Source organism: Artibeus jamaicensis, unplaced genomic scaffold, assembly GCF_021234435.1.
Source record: "Artibeus jamaicensis isolate MK-2021 breed Jamaican fruit bat unplaced genomic scaffold, CSHL_Jam_final contig_781, whole genome shotgun sequence".
NCBI classification, from domain to species: Eukaryota; Metazoa; Chordata; class Mammalia; order Chiroptera; family Phyllostomidae; genus Artibeus; species Artibeus jamaicensis.
The window spans coordinates 7334549-7356048 of NW_026521968.1; the positions used below are offsets into that span (position 1 = coordinate 7334549).

The 21500-nt window shown below is 52.3% G+C and overlaps 1 protein-coding gene across 4 annotated transcripts; it reads right to left on the bottom strand.

Annotated features, from left to right (window-relative positions):
- Positions 1 to 1439: 1439 nt before the first annotated feature.
- On the bottom strand, positions 1440 to 18064 carry GUCY2D (guanylate cyclase 2D, retinal). 4 transcript variants are annotated; one of them, XM_037144902.2, is made up of 20 exons: positions 17967 to 18064; positions 16889 to 17633; positions 16486 to 16790; positions 14001 to 14352; positions 13555 to 13639; positions 13176 to 13278; positions 12674 to 12778; positions 11016 to 11096; positions 9263 to 9469; positions 9015 to 9171; positions 8374 to 8523; positions 7570 to 7718; positions 6867 to 7030; positions 6574 to 6766; positions 6148 to 6322; positions 5744 to 5842; positions 5524 to 5618; positions 5286 to 5371; positions 4999 to 5108; positions 1440 to 4445 (listed from the first exon to the last, which is right to left on the bottom strand). In XM_037144902.2, the coding sequence occupies exons 2-19, from the start codon at positions 17622 to 17624 to the stop codon at positions 5015 to 5017; spliced, it is 3336 nt and encodes a 1111-aa protein (XP_037000797.2). In that variant the 5' UTR covers positions 17625 to 17633; positions 17967 to 18064; the 3' UTR covers positions 1440 to 4445; positions 4999 to 5014. The 4 variants fall into 4 exon arrangements, with proteins under 4 accessions (XP_037000797.2, XP_037000796.2, XP_053528699.1 ...); XM_037144901.2 differs by having other exon boundaries at positions 1440 to 4643; XM_053672724.1 differs by having other exon boundaries at positions 1440 to 5108.
- Positions 18065 to 21500: the final 3436 nt, after the last annotated feature.

Consider the following 21500-nt stretch of genomic DNA (forward strand, 5'->3'; position numbering starts at 1 on the left):
CTGTAAGAACCTAGGTTTCCCAGACATCACAGCTGTTCTCCCCAATTTCTCTACTCCCTTTCCCACTCAGGAGCCATCTGCCCCACCCCAGTCTCCCTGTGAAAGTCTAGTCACTTACTTCCAAAGTGTTGGCAGCCAGCCCTTGTGCTGGGCCTAAAGATCATTCACACCCTCATTTGCATCATCTCCTTTAAGGCATGACCTGAAATATTCCTCTACTTTCTAAATGCTGAGTCAGCACAAAAAATCCAGGCAGGACCCCAGGCCCTAAGCTTTCCCTAAGTTCGGTTCCCATAAATGGGCTTTCCAGGAGCGGACACACTCCTCCACCTCCCCAACCCAGCCTTTTCCTCTTTTCTTTCCTGTTAAACCAGCCTAACCCTCATCGCATTCCATATTCTTTTTAAGGAGTGTCTGTCAGGATAATTGTGACTATAAGGAGCAAAAATAGATGGGTTTCCATCTAGCCTAGGCAAAGAAAACAACTTGCCAGCCCATGGTGGTTGAACAGCTGGACCTGGCTTTGGGCCCAGAGAGGTGTTGAGGCCCTGCCAATGGCTGCAGACTGTCTCTGCCCACATGTCAGCTCTGCTCCTTGTCTTTGGGGTAGCATGACCCCTTGGCATCACATCCTCTCAGCAACCCCAGAGAAAAGAGACACCTTTTACACTTGGCTTCCAGCTGCTCCACAGCCCTGAGCCTCTTTTTCATGGTCCAGGTCACCTGCCTGTCCTTAAAGCAATTCCTGCAGCCAAAGGGATGGAAAGATTGCAAAGATCTGGGCTCAGTTCCACCTGGTTCTACAGGGATTGAGGGTGAGTCAGGGGTGGTTGCTCACCATGGGGCAGGCCAGATGCTGGGAAGGCAGAACAGCCACCATCCACAATGGGTCATCGTGCCAGAAACAGTTGGGCTCAAGGAAAATGGACAGCTAATGGGCTGGTCACATACCAGTGTCTTTGGGATGGTCTGTCCTGCTCTAATGCCCCAGTGGCAGGCTCTAGAGGGGTCAGAGGAGGATACGGGTACAGAGACTAGTGTACTTCAACGTCTTCATTTGGGGGCTCTGCTCCTTCACTCTTGACCCTTGGCTTCTATGGGTTATGCGTCATGAGTCATGGCCATAAACAAGCTCTGCTCTTCTCTTCCTTCTTCTCCTGGCCATGACCAAGGGATGAGGCCACACCACCTGTTTCCAGAGCCCCAGAGACCTAAATAAAGCCTAAATGGCCTGAGGCTTCCCTACTTGGTCCCCTTGGAGAAGAACCCCTGAGCAGAGAAGTTCCAAGGGGGTTGTTGGCCCCAGCTCACCCCCTCTGTGCTGAGATAATATCTAGGGTTCCCCCTTATCTGAAGCCCTCTCTAACAAAGCCAGGTTTGAACATTCCAGGAATGGGGGGTTCAGACAATCCATGCCAAAAGGACCACACAACATGAAATGGAAGAAAACACACCTTTATTTCAGTCCTCACCCCACTGCCCAGGGCCAACACCATGGCCCTCGGCCTGGTGCCCACAGTGCACAGTCCAGAAGATCCTGGGGAACAAGGCCTCACAGTGCAGCCTCAGGATCCCCCAAAGTGGGGTGCCTGGGGTCCCCTGCAGGTGGGGATGGGGAACAGGGCCCAGACCCCAAGGAACAGCTCAGAGAAAAGGTGCCAGGTGAGCCCCAGGACAGGATGTGGAGTCCTAGCTATGGGGTTGAAGCAGCAGCTGTGGGAGGTCCCTGCTTTGACCATCACTGGTCTTGGTTGCAGAGACATCGAGAAGGCGAGGACAGTCCCAAGTGTGGGCTCCTGGCACAGGCCAGCTGGCAGAGGTAGTGTAAACACATCTGAAGGTGGGGCATGTAATGCCCTAGCCAGGTGTTCTCTGGGCTGAGAGTTGCCCAGGCTCCAGGAGTAACAGGAGGGGGAAGGTGGAAAGGTCTGGGATCAGAGGACAGCAGAGCTCTAGGACATTGACTGGGCCCAGGAACAATGGTTCCACAGAAATGGGGCAACTGCAGAGAAAGGCAGGGAGAAGCTGCCAGGCAGAGAGAGGACACTGGGGACCGGGGAAGGAGACTAGAGGCAGATGGACATGGAGACTGAGAGAGGGAGGGACAGGGACAGAGAAAGGAGGAACTTGAGAGGAAGAGAGGAAACTGAGGCTTAATTTTCCCCTTTTCTTGTTCCATTAGCTCTGTGAGCTCTGGGGTAGGTGGTCCCCAAGTTGTCCTGTCCGGGGAGGAGGACAGGACTCTCTACCAGGCTCTTCCCCAGTCACATTTGCTCACTGGAGACGGGAGGCCTGGTAACGAGGCCGGGTTGAGGGTGGGAAGAGACCCACTCAGCCCTCCTGCCCCATTTCTATCCCCAAACTAGGTTTGGACCCCAGCTCACCCCCCCTCCTCTGGGGAATGCCCTGCCCCAGCCAATCCATACAAATACCCCTGTCCAACCCCAGGTCAACTCTTCCCTGAGGCTCCCCTGAATCACAGGTCAGTCATTGACTCGCCCAGTCCCCTCACAGGCAGGAGGGAGGGGAGGGAGGGGAGGATGGGGAGGGAAGAGGCAGGGGAGTGAGAGCTACATCCACATCGACCGGTCCAGCACCAGCAAGGTAGTCTGCTCTCAATCTCAGACCTAAGTGCAGAGAAAATCTAAAGAGAGATGTTTAAAAATATACATAATTTTTAAAATGTTTTGTGTGCATATTAGGATTTTTACAACATCTTTAATTCATCATCTCCATATTCTGTTTAAAATACTTAAAAAAATGAACTAAGTTACTCACTATAACAGCACCACCTTAAGTAACCAGAACCTACAAGTGCTGGATATTTAGATTTTTCTACCTTTCGGAAGGAGGGGAAGACTACTAAGTTTGTATATTTCAAGGATTTTATGAATCAGACAAAGGGACTCCCAGGAGCCTCTGCAGTCCTAACACCAGCTGCTCCTAGAATCCTGAGCTCAAATGCCTGCAGGCGCAGGGCAGGTGCATGGGGATGTTCAGACAATCTCGGTGTCCTGGAGTCCACGGGGAGCGCTGGGGACACACAAGAACAGAAGAGTGAAGCCCCAGAGAGGGACAGTCGCTCTTCAGCTCCAGCAGAAAGTCAGTAGTTGCCCCTGTGCGGAGCTTTTATTTTCAGAGATGAAAGAAGTTTGGTATATATATATATTTAAAAGTGGTATCTCTTGATTTTAAAATGTTAACTTAAACAAAATCAAAATCACCCCATAGGCCACACAGGGCTAGTCTCAGGGCTAGTTTCTAGTTTGATTTTTATCAAATCTTCAGAGATTCTGAAACACAGGGATCCTAGGTTCAGTTAGTTCCATGATTCAAACTGTACATATATAAATACTCAAGGAACTTGTTGAAATGCAGATTCTGAGTCACTAGGTCTGGGCCTGAGATTCTGCATTTCTAACAAGCTCCAAGGTGATGTTGCTGCTGCTGGTCCACCAACCATGCTTTGCATAGTGAGGATTTAGTCCATCCCTCCACCTAGGAATTCCCTTTGACTGTTGTATCCTTGGTCAATGATGTCTCCAGTTCTACTTGCACACCTCCAGGGACTGGAGGCTCACTACTTATGGTGACAGTCTGGGGTGCCTGCGGCTGTTGCTAACTTCTGTCATAGTCTGCAGCAATGGGGAATAACACCCAGTCAAACATGCCAAGGCTCTGGAACATCAGAATTGCAGAAAAGAAACCTCAGCTAGAGACTTACCAGGACAGGGTCAATACTTGTTGCAAGGACTGAAGCAGAGAGGATTTCCTATTCCAACTGCTTGCTCAGCACCACCCAGTTAAACAGAGATTACCCGGTGGTAACCCCTTGGGTGTTCTGGTTAGTAAAGGTTTGGTGCGGTTTGTTTCCTTTTCTCAAAACCTTGAAGCAAGCTTTTCTCTGCACTTGGGCAAGTTACATGATTATGCCCATGGGTGAAGAAGCCACTTTCTGACTGGTGGGGGATGGAGAAGGGACTGATGCTTGAGGGTAAGCAGAAGCCCTCACATCCTCAGGCCATGTGACACCCCTACTCTGGTGGAACAGGAGGTCTCTAACTTTTCTAGTGTTGGGGGATCCAATCCCAAATCCTCCTTCCTGGTTCCTTAAGAAGCCCTGGAAAGTGAAGAACCACCCCCCCACACACATCCCCAGGGTCTCGGGGTCACATTCCCAGTGCCCTATATCCCAAGCCAGCCCTGTGAAACTCAGCTGCCATGGGGTGTGGAAACCACCCAGACCACTCCTCATTTCACCACGGAGGGGAACCCAAGCCCAGAGGTTGCATGGGTCTTTCCAAAGGTCACACAACTGGTTTGCAACCAGCTCTTCTGAAGGCCCAGAATCCTTCGATGAAGAGCTGCACAGAAGCCACAGGCAGCAGCCAAATTTTGGTCACCCACAGCAGCAACTTGCAGAAAGAGGACCTTCTAGAATAATCCTGAGGGGAAGAGGAGTGTCTCAGAGGAAGTCGTGGAAAGGATCCATGAGGGCTCACCTAGGAAGGGGAGGGTCATGAATCATGGTTCCTTGAAGGAGGGTGGAGGTCAGAAGGGCTTCTGCTCCAACAGAAGTCCAGGGGCAGCAGTCGCCTTATCGTGTGTTGGCGATAAGTTCTGTCTCTAGTGCAGTGCACAGCCTGTGGGGATGGGGGTGGGGGACTGGTTAATGCAGTGGGGGTCAGAGGAGAAGTCACAGAAGGTCATGGTTAAAGGGGTTCCCAAGTCTGAATTCCTGGACCACTGCAGACCTACCCAATCGAATCTGTGTGACTGGTGTTTCCCTCCCAGGGGAAATCTATGGGTTTAGGAACCAGCCTGGGCTCCCCAGGTCAGAGAGAAACAAGACAACAGGCCTGGGTGAGAAGTCGTGCAGGCAGGGCTAGTCCTTAGGCTGGGAAAAGGCGCCTGTCCCCCAGGAAGCATCTCCTGGAGGTGCAGCTCCTGGAGTCTGGGGGAGCCTGGCAGCTGGGTGTAGGATCCAAGAGGCAGCACCTGTCCCAGCCAGGCCTCACTTTCCCAGGAAATGGCCCGGCCTCGCCTTCTCCAGCTTCTTGCGCCGCTCGGGAGGTATCTCCTGCAGGTTGATACCATGGTTGCTGGCCCTGTGGGGAGAGTGCAGCGGCCTCAGGGATTGGGAATGGGGGTTGGGGAAGGCAGGGGCCAGGTCACGAGGCTTGAGGCGAGGCGGAGTCAAGCACAGGGCCATAGGCCGGGAAAAAGGCTCTCTCGGCCTGTGCCCATCCCTTGAATCGCCCGGCCTGTGGATGCGTGCTCCTCACCCCGGTTGCAGGTCTGGAGGTTTGGGGATGGGCTTGGTGAAGCCGCGTCTGCCCACCAGCCAATACGTGTCCTCGGCGCCCTTGCCCTGGGGAGACACGGGGTAGGGGAGGACTTAGGCGGGCTGGGGTGAGAGCGGGTGGATCTGGAGGTCTAAGTGGAACGGGCAGATCCGGGGTCGGGCCTGGCCCAGCGTAGAGAGCGGTGTCTCCCAGAGGGAAGGGGCGGGTCCGGCCTCACCTTCAGTTCCGTGCGGCCTCGCATCTCAATCTGGAAGCCCTCGTCTAGAGCGCGGAGGATCCGCACGGTGCTCACGTTCACGTGGATACGGTAAGCTGGGGCAACAGGGGACAGGGTGACCTCGGAACTCACCTACCCCCTTCCCCTCCTGGCCCGTTCCCTCTGGGCCCCGCGACTTCGCCCCAGCTCCCCGAGCCCCTCCCAACCCCGTCACACTCACGCAGGCCGGTGGACTCCATGCGCGAGGCGGTATTGACGGTGTCCCCAAACAGGCAGTACCGCGGCATGGTGAGGCCCACCACGCCGGCCACGCACGGGCCTGCGGAGACGCGGGGTTGGTGGCAAGGAGGTGCCTGGGCCCAAGCTGGCGGCTGGGTGGCACCTAGGGCCTAAGGGGACTTTAGCACCCCATAATCTCCACCGGCTCCTCCAAAGAAAACACTCTCAACTAATTGCAACTACTCTAATTACAACGGAGTGCCTGGTATGCAAAGGTAGCTTCAAGACAAGCACCTCCTCACTCCTCCCCACCCCCGGTCCCGGGGCGTTCCTCCTATCTGGGAAATTTGGGGCCGGGCTCTAGAGAGGGAGCCGGCTCCAGAGCCTGGGAGGTAGGGGAGTTACCCGAGTGCAGGCCGATGCGGATGCGCAAGGACACCTCAGGCATGTGGCGCATGCGGAAGGACCCCACTGCGCTGAGGATGTCCAGTGCCATGTTGCCGATTTCCGCTGCGTGCCTCTGCCCATTCCGCTGGGGCAGCCCGGAGGCCACCATATAGGCGTCCCCAATTGTCTCCACCTGAGGGAAGATGTACGAATTCAGTACCGAGCACCCCGCTCCCCCAAAGTGATTGTCCCTTGTCAGGAGGCTTAAACTGGGTTTAGCGCAGAGATCCTTCAAGCTGGTGGACTGAACTGGGGACTGGCAGAAGATATGAAGGACGGAAGGGCTGGGAAAGAGGACTGGGCTAGTGGCCTGGGGGCTGCGCAGGTAGGGCTGGGCTGGAAGCTGGGGAACCTTAGGGAGGGCTCGTCCCCTGTACACTCCACCTTGTAGACATCATGGGAGCCGATGATGGCATCAAAGAGCGTGTATAAGTCATTGAGCAGGTCCACTACTTCGATGGGTTCACTCATGGCAGAGATGGTGGTGAAGCCCACAATGTCGCTAAAGTACAGTGTCACCTCTTCAAAATACTCAGGCTCCACAGGGGTCCCCATCTTCAAAGCTTCAGCCACAGACCTAGGGATGGCAGGTGGTGAGGTTATCCGGAGGCCACCCCAGTCTGGCTTGGTTCTGGCCGCCCTCCCCACCCGCCCTTCCTTTCCCCACTGGCACTCACGGAGGCAGCATCTGCGTGAGTAGCCGGTCTGTCTTCTGCTTTTCCAGCTCCAGCTCCTCTGTGCGCTCCCGTATCAGGTCCTCCAAGTTACTGGAGTACTGCTCCAGCATCCGCAGCATGGAGTCGATGATGTTGGTCTTCCGGCCCTTGTTAATACTCTTGAACTAGTAGGAGGAAGCTGCTGAGGTTGCTGAGGACCTGGCTGCCAAGGTTCTCTCCAGGGGTTGTATCGTGCCTGACTCTCCCCTCCCTGCATCCATTCATTCATCTTCAACTCATTATGCCCCTTCCCACACACCCCAGAGTGCTAAGCACTGTGTTTTTACACGTTATTGGTAGGCATACAGGAAATGCTATCCCCTGAGGTCAGCTGTTCTCAGCTGGTAATTGACAGAGCAGTGCAATCAATCCAGCCTTTGTATTTCCAGGCCAAGGGTCTTTCTGCTGCACTAGGTCAAATACATACTTGATTCTCAATAAATGTTGAGTTGAATTAAATATTTCTCCCACCCACAGCTCCACCTCTGGCTTTAAAGGCCTCCACAGCCCTGTTGTAACTCTGCCCCTAACAAAACCGCAGTCCTCAGGCTGCCCTTAAGAAAAAGCCTTCCGGGTCAGAAATCCTGCCAGTCTGCCTTCCTGCAGCCTCTCCAGGTTGCTGAGAAGTGGCCAGCCCAACCCTTGCCCAATCCCAGCCCCTAACCAGTTCGAAGGTGCGGTCCATGGAGGGCCGAAGGTCCGGCTGCTCTGCCCAGCACTGTTTCATCAGTTGGATGCACTCCATGGGCGCCTGGTCCACGGAAACCAAGGGCCGACACAGTGGAGGGGGGCTCTGCACCCTCTGCACCACTTCTGGAGGTATAAAGGGACCATGAGAGGGGATGTGCCACAACAGATGCTACCTCTGACTCTGGCCTCAGTGTGAAGCTCAAGATGAGGGGAACTGAAAGGGGCCCCTTAAATCAGAGCTTTGGTAAGTGGGGAAGTGTAGCGTGGAAGGGGATTGCTGGGAGAAACAAGGGGACTCTGAACCCTGAGAGGCAAGGGGCAGGTGGAGGTAACAGGCAGAGACTACTAATTTGTTACACATAAGTGAGGGTTAGCATGAATGATCAAGTAGTTTGCTAAGTCCTATTGGTGATAGGGAATATGATTCGAACCATGTCCAGCTGCTCTCTTCCCATCCCCGCCCCCCCCCCCCCCCCGCGCTGTCTCTAAGAACCTAAGAACCAGAGAGGAGCCTGTTCCATCTGTTGGGGAAGAAGTCTGGAGCCCAGAATCGGGACAGAGGAAACCACTGAGGTCTGGGTGCCTAAGAACTGCCCCCTCCTGTCTTGCTGCTTTACTCTCCACTGCCCTGATCCTTCGGACCCCAGCTTGAAGGAACGTCCACATAATTAAGTCTCCTCCCTGGGCTTTCCGGAAAAGAGAGACGCTGGGTCTGGCCAAACTATGCCTAACAGCACGATGCCTAACAGCCCAAACGCCACGCGAGGGGCGGCGGTACCCTCCGGCGTCAGCTCCAGCATGGCGTAGGGGGCGCTGCGGCACACGACCTCCTGCATGATGATGCCCAGGCTGAAGACGTCGCCGGCCAACGTTCCCCGGCGCTCCAGGGCTGGGTCTCGAAGCAGCTCCGGGGCCGTCCACAGCTGGTCTAAGGTCCGGGAAGAGGGCGTGGGCACGCGGAGGGCCTCGGGGGCACTGGGGACAGACACCCCAACTCCAACGGCAGAAAGCCCAGGCTCACACCCACTCACCAACCCCCCAGCCTGAGTCTGGCCCCGCCGGGGCGAGCAACTACCGCCAGCGGGGACCACCGACAGCGCGTCTCAGGAAAAGCCCGGGCTCCACAAGCAGGTCCCGCCCGTTAGGCGTCGCCCCTTGGACACAAGCCCCGCCTTAGGCAAGGCCCCTCCGAGAACAGACCCTGCTCCCCGGACAGGAGCTCCGCTTCCGAAGGGCGAGTCTGCCCCTGTAATGCCCCCGCCTCCCGGGTTTCACCGTCCACCCTCCTCATCTCAGAGGTCAATAGACCTTTTCCTAGCAGGAGTCACTTCCAGTGGATGTGGGATGGAGGGAAAGAGGGAGGGAAGGAAGGGCCCTTGAAATAGCAGGGATCCGCGCCGAAGTACCGGGGGATCCTACCCTCAGCGCTGGGAGGCTCTAGTAATACTCTCTGGGCTTCCAGTAGTCTCCCGTGGCCGTGGTCGGTGACTTTAAGCACGAATCTCCCATCCACCACACAGTTCCGGGACTTAAGTCGCCCGTGGGCCACGCCTCGGTGGTGCAGATACCTCATTCCCTGGAGGGGGTGGGGTAAGTGGCAGCTTCAGCGTGCGGCTCCCCCCACCCCGCCCGCTCCTCCCTGCACCCCTCCTCCTCCACCCCCACACCTTGATGAGGTCCAGTAGGAGGGAGGACTTGAACATCCAATCCAGCTTTATGTCTCTCTGGGCGAGAAGGTCGTGGAGGGAGCCCCGGGCACAGTGTTCTGAGACCACAGCCAGCGTACCCTCCCCGGGGCCCGCGGTGCAGTCCGCGCCTTCCGCCAGGAAGAGCCCCAGGTAGAGGGCCACGTTCTCGTGCCGAAGCTCCCGGAGCTGGGGGTGGGGGGTAGTTAACGCGCGTTTTCTGCCCTGGGTGCAAGGTGGAGGTGGGGGGGGGACTGTCATTCAGTTCTGTTTTTGAGTATTTAAACTTGGAGGATGGGCTGAAAATGGTGAATGGAGGGTCTATAGGGCATGTCAGAGGGCCTTCCTTATACAGATAATTTCTCTCTCTGGAAAAGACAACATCTTCAAAGGCTGCTCTTCAGATATCAAGTATGGTTTAGATTAATGTTACGGATGAAAAGACACCCTTGCCTGGGTCATCAGGATCTAGGCAGGTTCTGATTTAACAAGCATCAGACTTTGAACCGTCCGTGTCTTAATTAAACACCTCACGAAGGAGAAGCCCCTGGCACCACCACCCTCCCCTTCTGATGTGACTGCCTTTGTGGGGAGAAGAAGCTGCACTGCTTTCAAAAAAACACCAGAAATCGCTTGCACTGGGGAGTGGGCCCAAGGCTGCTTTGCTTGGCCACATCATTATGTCCGCTGTGTCTGAGACTCCCACACTCCCCAAGTAAGTAGGGACTGAGCAGGCAAGCTGTGGCCCCAGGGAGCCATCAACAAGGCCACACCCACTCCACAGGACAGAGGTCCTCCACGACTGGGCTAGCAGTTGACTGGTGCTTTTTCTAGCTTAGCTTTGGTCTAATAAAGGGATTCTTTTCATCTCAAATGTCTGCTATTAAATGGTGATTTAGTTCGTTGACTGTGAAGTAGTCCTCTTGAGTCATTCTGCAGCTATAACCAAGAGCTTCTGGGAAGGCAACAGGGAAGGAAGCCAGGCCAAGTCGGCATGGTGTTAGGGGTAAGGGGGTAATTAAAGTTTAACGGACTAGCCCTGGCCAGTGTGGCTCAGTTGTTTGGGCTTCGTACTGCAAAGATAAAGGTAACTGGTTTGATTTCTGGTCACTGCATGGGCTTGGGTTGTAGGTTCCAACTCCCAGGCCCCCAGCTGGTGCATATATGAGAGGCAACTGACCTTTCTCCTTCGCTTCCCCTCTCTCTAAAAATAAATAAATACAATCTTAAAAAAAAAAAAGAGTTGAAAGGACCAGAACAAGCCAGTTTACAGCCTCCTTGCCAACTTTCTATTTCACTCAGTATGCATTAACTAGGCCATTCTACATGAATAACCTGACAGAACTGAAAACCCATTTAAAAATTTTCTATTATTCACTCAACAAACATTCATTGGGTCTCTCGAATGTTCCAGACACTTTGCTGGGTGCTGAAAATACAATGAAGGGGGCAGGAGGAAGCCCTCACTCAGCTTACAGTCTAGTAAGGGAGGCAGATGAGAACTAATCATGCACACAGGTGAACATACAATTACAAATTATGACAAGCACATAAAGGAATGAACTAGTGTTATGAAAGAGCATAATGGGAAATCCGCGTTGGAGAGGAGGGGACACTTCACTGAGTCCTCCTGATCTCTCCCACTTTGGGGCTACCCCTGTACCCAAGCTGCAAAGAGAAAGCAGGAGAGAGAAATGATGGCCTCCCCACACCCTGTCCTGGGCCTAACTCTCACCTTGGAGAAGGTCGTCTTGGTTGCTGGGCGGATGGTTATGTGCTGATCCCCTGGGAATTTCTTCAGCCAAACCCAATCTCCCTGGAGCAGAAATGGGGGTAGTGAACTCAGTTTCTTAAAATTCCATGATGCAAAGAGCCCTAACCCGCCATTTCTACTGGTCTGCTGCCTCAGAACTTCTGTGACAAAGAGTGTCAGTAGCCCGGGGTTTGATGTCTGCCAGTCCACTCCACAGCTACCTGCCAGGCGAGAGCTCTCCCCCCACCCCACCCCTGCCGGGTAAGAGATGCAGAAGGCCTTAATGTCTGTCCTCACCAACCCAGATGTGCTCACCAACAGCCCTATTAAATGAGACATTGCCAACACAAATGTCATTGAAGTCATAACCCTCATCACCATTTGTTGCCATGAGTGAGCACTGTGGTGGGAGTCAGGAGTCTGGGTAGATCAAGCTTTATTATAGACTAACTGTGAAGTATAGGCAGCTCCCCTCCAGGCCTTGGGCCTCATTGACCTCAGCTGATGGTGGGGCTGGTTCATGAGCATGCGACAGGTGCAGTCACATGGGGGCCCCAGCTCAGGAGGGCCTGAGCTTGGTTCAGTGATCTGCTGTTGTCATCTTGAATGAACAAGGGGTCCTCAATTTTATTTTCCATAGACATCGCAGCTGCCCTTGCCTGTTGATAAGGGATTTGGAAGAGAAGAGAATTTGGGGGATTTGATACTAACTCCCAAAATCATTTAGAAATAAATATGGAGACATTTTTCATTGTCATAGAAATTGAGGGCTACGTTTAGTAAACAGGGCCAGAGACAGGAGGCACTAAACATTCTTCAAGGTAGAGGGTAATCCGATACAGTGAAGAATAATCTGCCCAAAATAACAATAGTGCTCCTCTGAGAAATGGCCGTGATGGCCTCTACGTGACACACTAGGAGTCTCTGTACCCTCTTTGCGATGTGACACTCTGGGAGCTCTAAATCTCCCCTCCCTTCCTGATTAGCTGAGCTCTCTCTCAGCCCTGCCTCAATTTGTCCTCATTACCCCCAGTCATTCCATCCCATCACATTTGCTCACCCCACAGTTAATGTCCTCATGCCCTTTTGTGACTTTCTCTTTCCCCCTAAAGCTTACGATTCCTGAGCCTGGTCAGAATTGGGTGGAAATGCTGGGCGGGGCCAAAATGTGGGTCTGGCTTGAGTCAGGGGTAGCCCTGTCTGGAAAAGCCCCATCCTGAACCACCTATCTTCTGGAAATGTCCTTTCTGTGACTGAGAAGCCACATCCCAGATGCCCCTCTGCCCCTACCCTTCCTGGGAGGCCTGTGCCCTTCAGTAACCAGGGAAGTGGGTTTACCGAAAAGTGGGCAGGGCCAGAGCCTCCCAACAAGGTGGGGGGTGGTCTCAGTGGCCACACGAGGCTGCATGCTGGTCTCAGCGTGCTCCCCACCAGTCAGGCCACCTGCCCCTGTGATTAGTCTTTGAGGACCCCCCCTCACCTGAATAAGAGATATGGAAAAATCCTGGGGCAGGAAGGATTACCAGATAGTTCCCTTTGAGAAATTTATGACCTCTCCCTAGATCTTCTTCTGGGGTCCTATCACCATTTCCTGGAGCCTGTGGGATACGACGCTCAGCTGAGCTGGGGGGCAGGCTCACCTCATAGAGGCCAATGCTGGAGTTGTCCGGGGGCTGGCTGGGGACGCTGCAGATGTCTGACACACTGTGGGCAGCCAGACTTGACCGACTGCTGCCCTGGGCCACCTGGAGGGGAGGGGTCAATGCAAGGGGTCAAAATATACTCAAGAGTTCTGGATATGATGAGTTCTTAGAGTTCTGGAGATTAAAGAGAGGAGAGGAAGAAACCTTAATGAGGGGAGGTGATAATGACATTACTTCCTAGGCACACAGCACTTTACAGTTTACAAAACAAACATGCATTTTCTTACTGGAGAGTCACACTGCCTGAGGAAAGCAGTCAGCAAAGCAGTGTCACCCTCAAAGCACACATAAGAGCACTATCTCCAGAGCTCAGGCCTGGGACTCTGCTAGCGCAGAAACAAGACTTCCTTTCCAGGTAGGGGTGGGGTGAGGGCTGACGTGGCAGGGGACCAGATATGCAGGGGAGGACGGCTGCTTCCTGGCTCCCAGCTTCTCCCACCTTTTGAGTACTGCTCCCTTGTGAGTGGAGGAAGGTGATGTCGTCCAGAGTCAAGATGATCTTGTTGGGGCCTGAGATCATTTGAATGTGCAGTAGCCGGTGCCTGGTAGGAGAAGGAGGTCATTTCCCCAACAGAGACCAAGGTGCATGAGAGGAGGCCAGCAAGGGGTAATGTTGGCTCAGGGGAGGGCAGCCATCCCCAAACCAGCCATCGCCTTGGGGCTCCGCCAGCCTTCTAGGGCCCCTTCTCCTCCCCGCTTCCAAAAAAAAAATCCCCCCTTCTGTCTTGAGGGGACCCAGCCTGCTGTCTTGGCTGTGCTGTTGCATTTCCGGCATGTGGAGAGCCAAGCTCTTCTACTTATCTCCCTTCTCTGCTCACCTCACATAATGGGCCAGGAAGGCCCCCGTCAGCCCCATCCCAACCACCAGGAGGAAGCCGATAAAGACGAGACCGGGATCCACTCCTGCAGGGTCAGTGAGAGGAGGGACATGAGGACCATGAGGGACATGGTGGAGGGGAGGTGCCCCATCTAGGGAAGTGTGCAGCCATGTCACAGTCTGGAGGCTCCAAGAAAGGGGGTTGGGAGCCAAGAAGGGGAACTAGAAAAAGGTCATGAGTGCTACTAAGGGAGAGCATCTGGGAATTCTAGAAAGTTTTCAAGAGGGCTTTAGGGGCTCAGCAAGGGAGGGGTCCTACACTAGTCTGGGGTCTGAAGAGGACCTGAAAGGCACTCAAGGAGTTACAGGAAGGGTTCACTCTCTTTCACCACTTTGTGGGGAGGTACCTGGTGCTTACTCTAGTGGAGGCTGGGTGTTTGCCCTCACCTCCATTGCAGATGACGTCTGGGTCGAACCAGCAAGAGGGGTCGGGCCCAGGCCCTTGGTCCCCTCTAGGAAAATGCACCGGGGTCCCGGCAGAGTGGAAGGAGCCCCGGGTGGGGTCCAGCATGTATGTGGTGAACAGCTGGTCCCCTGCCTCATCCGTGTCCAGCAGCACAAACGGGGAATCCTCAGCTCTTCCCAGTGTTCCACAGAAGCCTGGGACCTGGGCACCCTGGATGTGGTGGGCCACAGCTGCTCCGGACACCCATCTGCCACCTACCGCTGCCCAAGCTTGCACCACACCCCCCGCCAACAAGAAGACTGCATCATAGATGGTGCCGAAGAGTGGGGATACCTAGGGGAGGAGAGTTCAGGGTCATGGCCCATAAACAGACAGGGACTTACTGCCCCCCATCTTGTCACTGGGCCCTTCAAATCCTTCAAGCCCTTGACTGTTCTCACTTCCTACTTAGTGGTTCCTCATGTCCCTCCCTATTGTCTCTCTCCAATTGGCTATCCCACCTCTTCTCCCCGCTGGCCTTCCTTCTTTTCAGGATTCTTAGACTCTTCTCGCCATTGGTTAATTCTACCTCCATTACCCGCAGATCCTCTTTTCCTTTTCATCTTGGTTGTCCTGGATATATTTTTTAATATCATTTCCTTCCATTCACCTAAAAGCCTTCTTTCCAGTGTTTTGGTTAGCTTCTCTTTTCTATTTTTTCTTCTTTTCATTTCCCAAGGCCTCATCAAGCCTCCCTATTGTTCCCATGTTCCCATGTCTCACACTGCCAGGAAGTGTGTAAAGCACTAGGGATATATCGGTATACAAGACAGAGTCCCTGTCTCAAGGAATCTTCCATCTACTGGGAGAGACAGAAAGGGATGTTAAGGCAGGGCCATGAGTGAGGGTACAGGTAACTGAGGGAGCTGTGGTGACTGGGAGGAGGGCCCCCACCCAGGCTGGGAGAGAAGGAGGAGGCTTCCAGAAGAAGTGACCATCTCTCAGGATATGAGTCAGAATTATCTGGGGGACCATTGAGGCAGGAGAGCAGGAACAGTGTACCCCGCAGCACAGAGGTGAAAGAGAAGCACACATTTAGGGAACCCAAAGTAGCTGGTCTGCTTGAAGTTCAAGGAAGATGGAAGAGGGAGGAAGATACCAGACCTGGTAAGCTATGGGAAGAGACCTGCATTTATCCTGCAAGAGAAAGCACTTGGGGCTTTGAACAGAGGTGTGACACAGTCACGTTTCTGAAGTTCAGTCTGATCGTTGGGTGGAGAAAGATCTGGCGCAGGCGAACGCTGAGACAGAGACCGTTTGGGAGATTTTGCTTTGAGATTTGGACCAGAGACTTTATGGCCTGAACTAGGGCAGTGACAGTGAGAGTGGAGAAAGTGGATGGATTCAGATGACCTTAAAGAAGTAGAAAGTGACAGGACTTGATGTCTGGATGTTGGAGTGAAACCATTAGTGGGATTAAGGGTGACTTGAGAGGGTCTCACTTGGGCAGTGAGGTGGAAAGCTGTGCTACTGATACTCACTGAGAACTGAAGAGGTCTTCTCACCACTTGCTCTACTCTCTCACTCTCCTCCATCCCATCTCTGTTCCTAACTCTTCCTCTCCTCTTCTTGACTATTCCCATCATTTCTCCCCACTGGCTACTCCAAATATGAGTGGAGGGGACTCAGAGTGGGGAGCAGAATTGGTGGGAAATAGTTTACCCTTCCCCATGACTTATAGCCCTGTCATGTGCAACCCTTCGTGTAGTTAGTTTAGTGCCCACTGACATCTAAATCCCCTTCTCTCTTGGTGGTTTCTAGACCCCATTTTATGAATGGGGTGGGTCTAGATGGTCTGAACTGGGATTCTGGGTTCTCAGGGAAGCCTGGGTATTAGCTAGTTCCAGGGAATAAACTGTGGATCTAAATGATTATTGAAGCTCCTGGCTCTACCGAGGGACCTTTCTGCTTCTCACGAGATGTCGAGGCTTTCAGAAAGTTCAAGCCATCAGATGAATCCCCAGAGGGAATACCTCTGACATGGGCATGGAAGTCGGATCTGCATCCTCCCTCTTTCCTGCTCTCTTAAGAACACCAAGTGTTTATTATAGACTGTGTGTTGTGGTGGTGCTGGAAGTGGATTTACTTCGAAGTAGACTACCAAAGAAGTGTAGGGGTTAGGGTTTTACTCTTGGAGCTGGTCTTGAGACGTCTCACTGCAGTCCCTCTGAAGCAATCTCAGTACACTGAGATGCCCCAAGCGAGCAAGATTAGAGAGCCTACATTACCCAGGAAACAGGTAGAGCTGCTGGCTAGTTATTCTCTTCCTATGGCTGACCTCGTCCCACCCATGGACTCCAGCCTCTTTTCATTTCACAACTCTATCCACTTCTCTCCCCACTGCCTCCAGCCTCTTTCCCTTCTTTGGCTATCTTCTGCTTTCTTCCCCACTCTCCTTCCTTCTTCTGTCTTTCCCGGTCCCTCTACCTGCTGCAGATTAAGGTCAGGGGGCAGCTCCTGTTGCTCTTGGGCCTTGCGCAGGCTGTTCAGCACGCTGCCTCCAGGGGGACAGTAGCGTGTGAGAGTGAGCACAGCATCGTGGGCTCTGCGAAGCTGTGAGTTGTTTGCCAGCACAGCCAAGGCCTCTGGGCCTGGAGACAAGGCGTAGTGGAGTGTGTCGAAGGGCAGGAAGACCAGGGAGCCATCGGCCAGTCCCAGTTCTTCTGCAGCCTCCAGTAGGCAGCGTTGTTCCTCACCGCCCAGCAGCACCGAGTGCATCACCATGATCACTGCTGTGGACACAGAGACTCCGCTCACTGATTTACCCCCCTCCCACCCCGCCCCGGGGCCAGCGGGACTGCCGACCTCCCTGCCCCTGCGGGGAGCCTACCTCTGACTCTGGGCCCGTCCTGGACCCTCCCCAGGGCTTCTAGGGCTGCAGATCGGTCGGAGGACTCCATGGCGGTCACCAGGGCAACAGGCAGACCCCGGGCCCTGAGTGCAGTGGCCAGTGAGCGTCCCGCCTCCACCCACAGATCCTGGGGGGCGGTCACCAGGGCCACGCGTGCCCAGCGGAACTCGCGAAGGAGGGCATAGAGGGCGTCTGCTGCTGGGGTCACTGCGGGGGCCGTCGTGCCCGCTGCCCGTGTCCCGGGGCAGCCCCAGGGCACCAGCGCGACCCCCGCCTCTTGGGCCAGGAGCTCCGCCGGCCTGCAGGCTGCAGGGTTCACCGGACCCACGAGACCCGAGACGCGGGCCAGCGCGGAGGACACAGCCCCCAGAGAGCCTGGCGTCCGGCACGGCTCCGGCAGCAGCACGACCTCGAAGCGGGGGCCGCGTTCCAGGGCTGAGTCGTGGCTCAAGCGGTTGACAGCCAGGTGGACAGCCAGGTCCGGGCGGGCACGGGCGAAGATGGGGTCGCAGGCCCAGGGGCCCAGCACCCCCACTCTGAACACCTCGGGGAGGGCTGAAGGCAGCAGGAGGAGGAGTAGCAGAAGCAGCAGTCGGAGCTGAGGCTGGGGCCAGGGTAGCGCCCGGGGGAGCCCGGAAGGGGACGGAGGCCACCGCGCGGGGATGCAGAGCAGGAGGTCTCCAAGGCCGCTCGTGAGGACAGTGCAAGTGGTCATTGCCGGCTTCTGCGAGCATAAACAGAGCTGGGAGAACGATGAGATTCCCTCCCCCTCAGGTCTCTTGGGGATCTCTCCACAACCCCCATTTTCTTAAAACCCAATTAACCTATGGTGTATCTCCACTTTCCCACCTCAGGCTTGAAAAACATGCTGGGGGTCTAGGGCACGGTTTAGAAACCCACCACATTCCCCTCCCCTTTGGCTTCCTGTTTCCCGCTTGTCCAGCGCTCTCCTCTCATCAGAGCCGAGGGGCCAGAGGGGACAGATCCACCCCCTCCTTAGATGAGCTGGGTGAAGAGAAGACACCAGAGTCCGTGTGGAGGGGCCTTTGCCACTCACCTGAGAGTATGGGGCTCGGGCTCTGGCCCAGGGCCGAGGTGAGGGGTCACACACCCTCCCACAAGTCCCTTTTGCTGGCCCAGGGCCGGGATATGGGAGCAGCTGGTGGGAGCCCTTAATCTATCTAAGCTGATTAAGGTTCCTTAATCAGACGGGGAGGAGCTGGTGGAGGATGGGGCTCCAGGGTAGTATCTGTCCTGGCTTCCCAGCAGCCAGTCAGGTTCTCTCTCCACCCCCATATCTCCTAAAACCTCCAGCATCCAAGCCGCACTATCCTGCTCAGCCTGAAAGTGACAGCACTGTGCCCGTGGACACCTGTGGGTGCTCAGTCCTGGGGTGGGAGTTCTCTCAGTTCCGTTGACTCCAATCTTTTTTCAGTTTTTCCAGCCAAGTCCAAGCCCCATCCATTGGCTGGCAAAGTCCGTACCCCAGAGACTAACCCAAACCAGTCTGCCTGCCTATCTTCTCTTGCCTGCCCACACATGATTCTCTGACATCCACATCTCCACACCTAGAAAACCATTAGTTTGGCCTTGGGAAGGTAGAATCCCAGGAGATAATGGAAAGAGCTCCGGTCTTGGGCAGATCTAGGTACAAACTCCTCTTTCCTGACTTTGTGACCTTGGAAAAATTGCTTAATCTCTTGGAGGTTTGTGTGACAAAGAATATAATTGCCTAGGTGACAAAAAAATGAAGACAATTTTAAAGAAGAATATGATAGATTACTTGCCCTACCATATATCAAAATGTATTACGAAGCTATAATAAAGACACTATAGTATTGGTTCAGAGATAAACAAATAGACCAATGAGACAGAATAGAAAGCACTGGGGAAAAAACAGGAAAAAGAAAAAGAGATATATTATGTAAGAAGAAATGGACATTTTTTACTAGTGGGAAAAGAATGGGTTATTCCACAAATGGAGCTGATTAGTTAGCCATATGGGAGGGAGGAGGGAGGATTAGATCTCCATCTCACACTATGCAAAACCAATTTCACATTAAAAACATATAAAAACACCCTGGCTGGTGCAACTCAGTGGATTGAGCAAAGGCCTGCAAACCAAAGTGCTGCCAGTTTGATTCCCATCAGGGCACATGCCTGGGCTGCAGGCCAGGTCCCTAGTTGGGGGAGTCTGAGAGGCAACCACACACTGATGTTTCTCTCCTTCTCCTCCTCCCTTCTCCTCTCTCTAAAAATAAATAACATCTTTTGAAAATAGTAAAAAGTAAAATAAAATAATAAGTGGAGTAAAATGTTAACACTAAGTAAATCTGGGTAAAGGGTGTGCGAATGTTCTTTGTAAATTTCTATTTTTGCAAACTTTTGTAAGTTTAAAATTATTTCCAAATGAAAAAGTTAATTAAAAAAGACTTACATGAAAAAGATTATTTGGCCTTGGTAGGGTATCTCAGTTGGTTAGAGCATTTTCCTGATACACCAAGATTGAGGGTTCCATCTTCAACCAGGGCACATACAAGAATCAACCAATGAATGCATAAATGAGTGGGACAACAGATCTCTCCCTCTCTCTTTCTGCTTCTCCTTTTTTCTCTCTAAAATTAAGAAATTAATTAAGTTTTTAAAGAGATTATGTATATCAGTTCAATGTAGGAAAGGATTTTTAAAACAAAACACGTAAAGTACAAACCACAATGGAAAAGTCTGATAAATTCAAAGACACAAAAATTAAATTTTCTGGTCAAAAAACATATCATGAAGAAAAAGCATAAGCCAAAGACAAGAAGGACATATTTGCAAAATATTAATAAAGGGTTAGTAGCCAAAACATATATGATATGAAAAAGACAACCCTACTGGGAAAGAGGATACGAATAGGCAAGTCATGACAAAAGTCTAAGGAAATACACCTGACCTCACTAAATAACCAAGAAAGTTCAAAATAAAACGATGATATACTACTAATATTCATCAGATGGCAAAAATGAAGTGTGACAGTAGCAAATGTCGGTGTGGACAGGAGAAAACACAAACCCTACATATACACTGGTGATAGTGGTGTAACAGGTGGGCTGTCTGGCAGGGCTTCATATATTTGAAGCAATTATGCTTATAGGAACTACTGTAGAAAAACTAACATTTATTTGTGAACTTGAATAAGAAGTCATTCATTCACTCAAAAAACATTCATTGAATTTCTACTACTTGACAGCCACTGTTCTAGGCTCTGGGGATACACATTTAAAAGTGCTGAAATCTTGCCCTGGCTGGTGTAGCTCAGTGGATTGAGCCCGGGCCTGTGAACCAAAACATTGTGGTTTGATTCCCAGTCAGGGCACATGCCTGGGTTGCAGGCCAGTTCCCAGCAGGGGATGCATAAGAAGCAACCATACATTGATGTTTCTCTCCCTCTCTCCTTCCCTTCCCTTCTAAAGATATATTTAAAAAAATTTTTTAAAGAGTGTTGAAATCTCAAGGGATTTTATGTATGCTTGAAATATTTTATAATTAAAAAATTAACATTTCTAAATAAAAAATTTAATTGTTAACCTGTAGTAGAGTCTCAAAAATCTATTAGGTGTCAATGTTCATTTATATAGCCCTGGGCATACTACCTTCTATGCAGGCTGTTTCCCTCCAATCTCCCCTCTGCTGACACAAGTCGGAACTCTGGACGCTCCACCCAGTCCTTCCATTTCACAGATGATGAGACTGAGGCCCTGAGACGGATTTGGCTTGGTCCCTAATCTCCTGATTATTTCTAGGGTTCGTGAAGTGACAGACAGGTCATGGAGATACAAATGAGGAGCAGAATTTTTTTCAACTTTTTTTATTGTGGTAAAACATGTGTAATATAAAACTTAACCATTTGAGTCATTTTTAAGTGTACAATTCAATGGCATTAAATACATTGTTTTGCCACCATCACAACTATCCATTTCTAAAACTTTTTTTAGCATTCCAAACTGAAACTCCATACCTGGTAAACAGTGCCTCCCCATTTCCCCTCCCCCACCCCCTGGTGTTCACCACTCTACTTTCCGTCTCTGTGACTGCGACTGCTCTAGGGACCTCCTGTAAGTGGGGTCACACAGTGTTTGTCTTTTGAGTCTTGCTTACTTCACTTTGCCTAATGTCCTCAAGGTTCATCCATACTGCAGCATGTGTCAAAATTTCCATCCTTTTTGAGGCCGAATAATATCCCTTGTATGTGTCTAGCCCATCTTGTCAATCCATTCATTTGTCCATGGACACATGCGTTAGTTCCACATTTTGGCTATTGTGAATACTGCTGCTATAAACACAAGTGTACAAATATCTGAGTCCCTACATTAATGTTTTTGGGATATATACCTAGAAGTGGAATTGCTGGATCATATAATAATTCTATTTTTAATTTTTTGAGGAACTGCCTTACTGTTTTTCCATTGTGGCCATGCCATTTTATGTTCTAGGGGCAGAATATTTTAAATCCATCCTGGTCCTCATACCAGGTTACACAGCCAGCCACCATGCTGCCCCTCTCTTCTACTGACTCATACAAAAGCTTGTTTATGTTTCTTATTTGTTG

Excerpts from the sequence above, each read along its gene's own strand:
- GUCY2D (XM_037144902.2), bottom strand. The coding sequence starts at position 17,624 with ATGACCACTTGCACTGTCCTCACGAGCGGCCTTGGAGACCTCCTGCTC. Across the intron at positions 13,279-13,554 it reads TTCCTGGCCCATTATGTGAG|GCACCGGCTACTGCACATTC; the intron begins GTGAGCAGAGAA and ends TTCTCCTACCAG. Across the intron at positions 5,109-5,285 it reads CCTCCAGACCTGCAACCGGG|GGCCAGCAACCATGGTATCA; the intron begins GTGAGGAGCACG and ends CTCTCCCCACAG.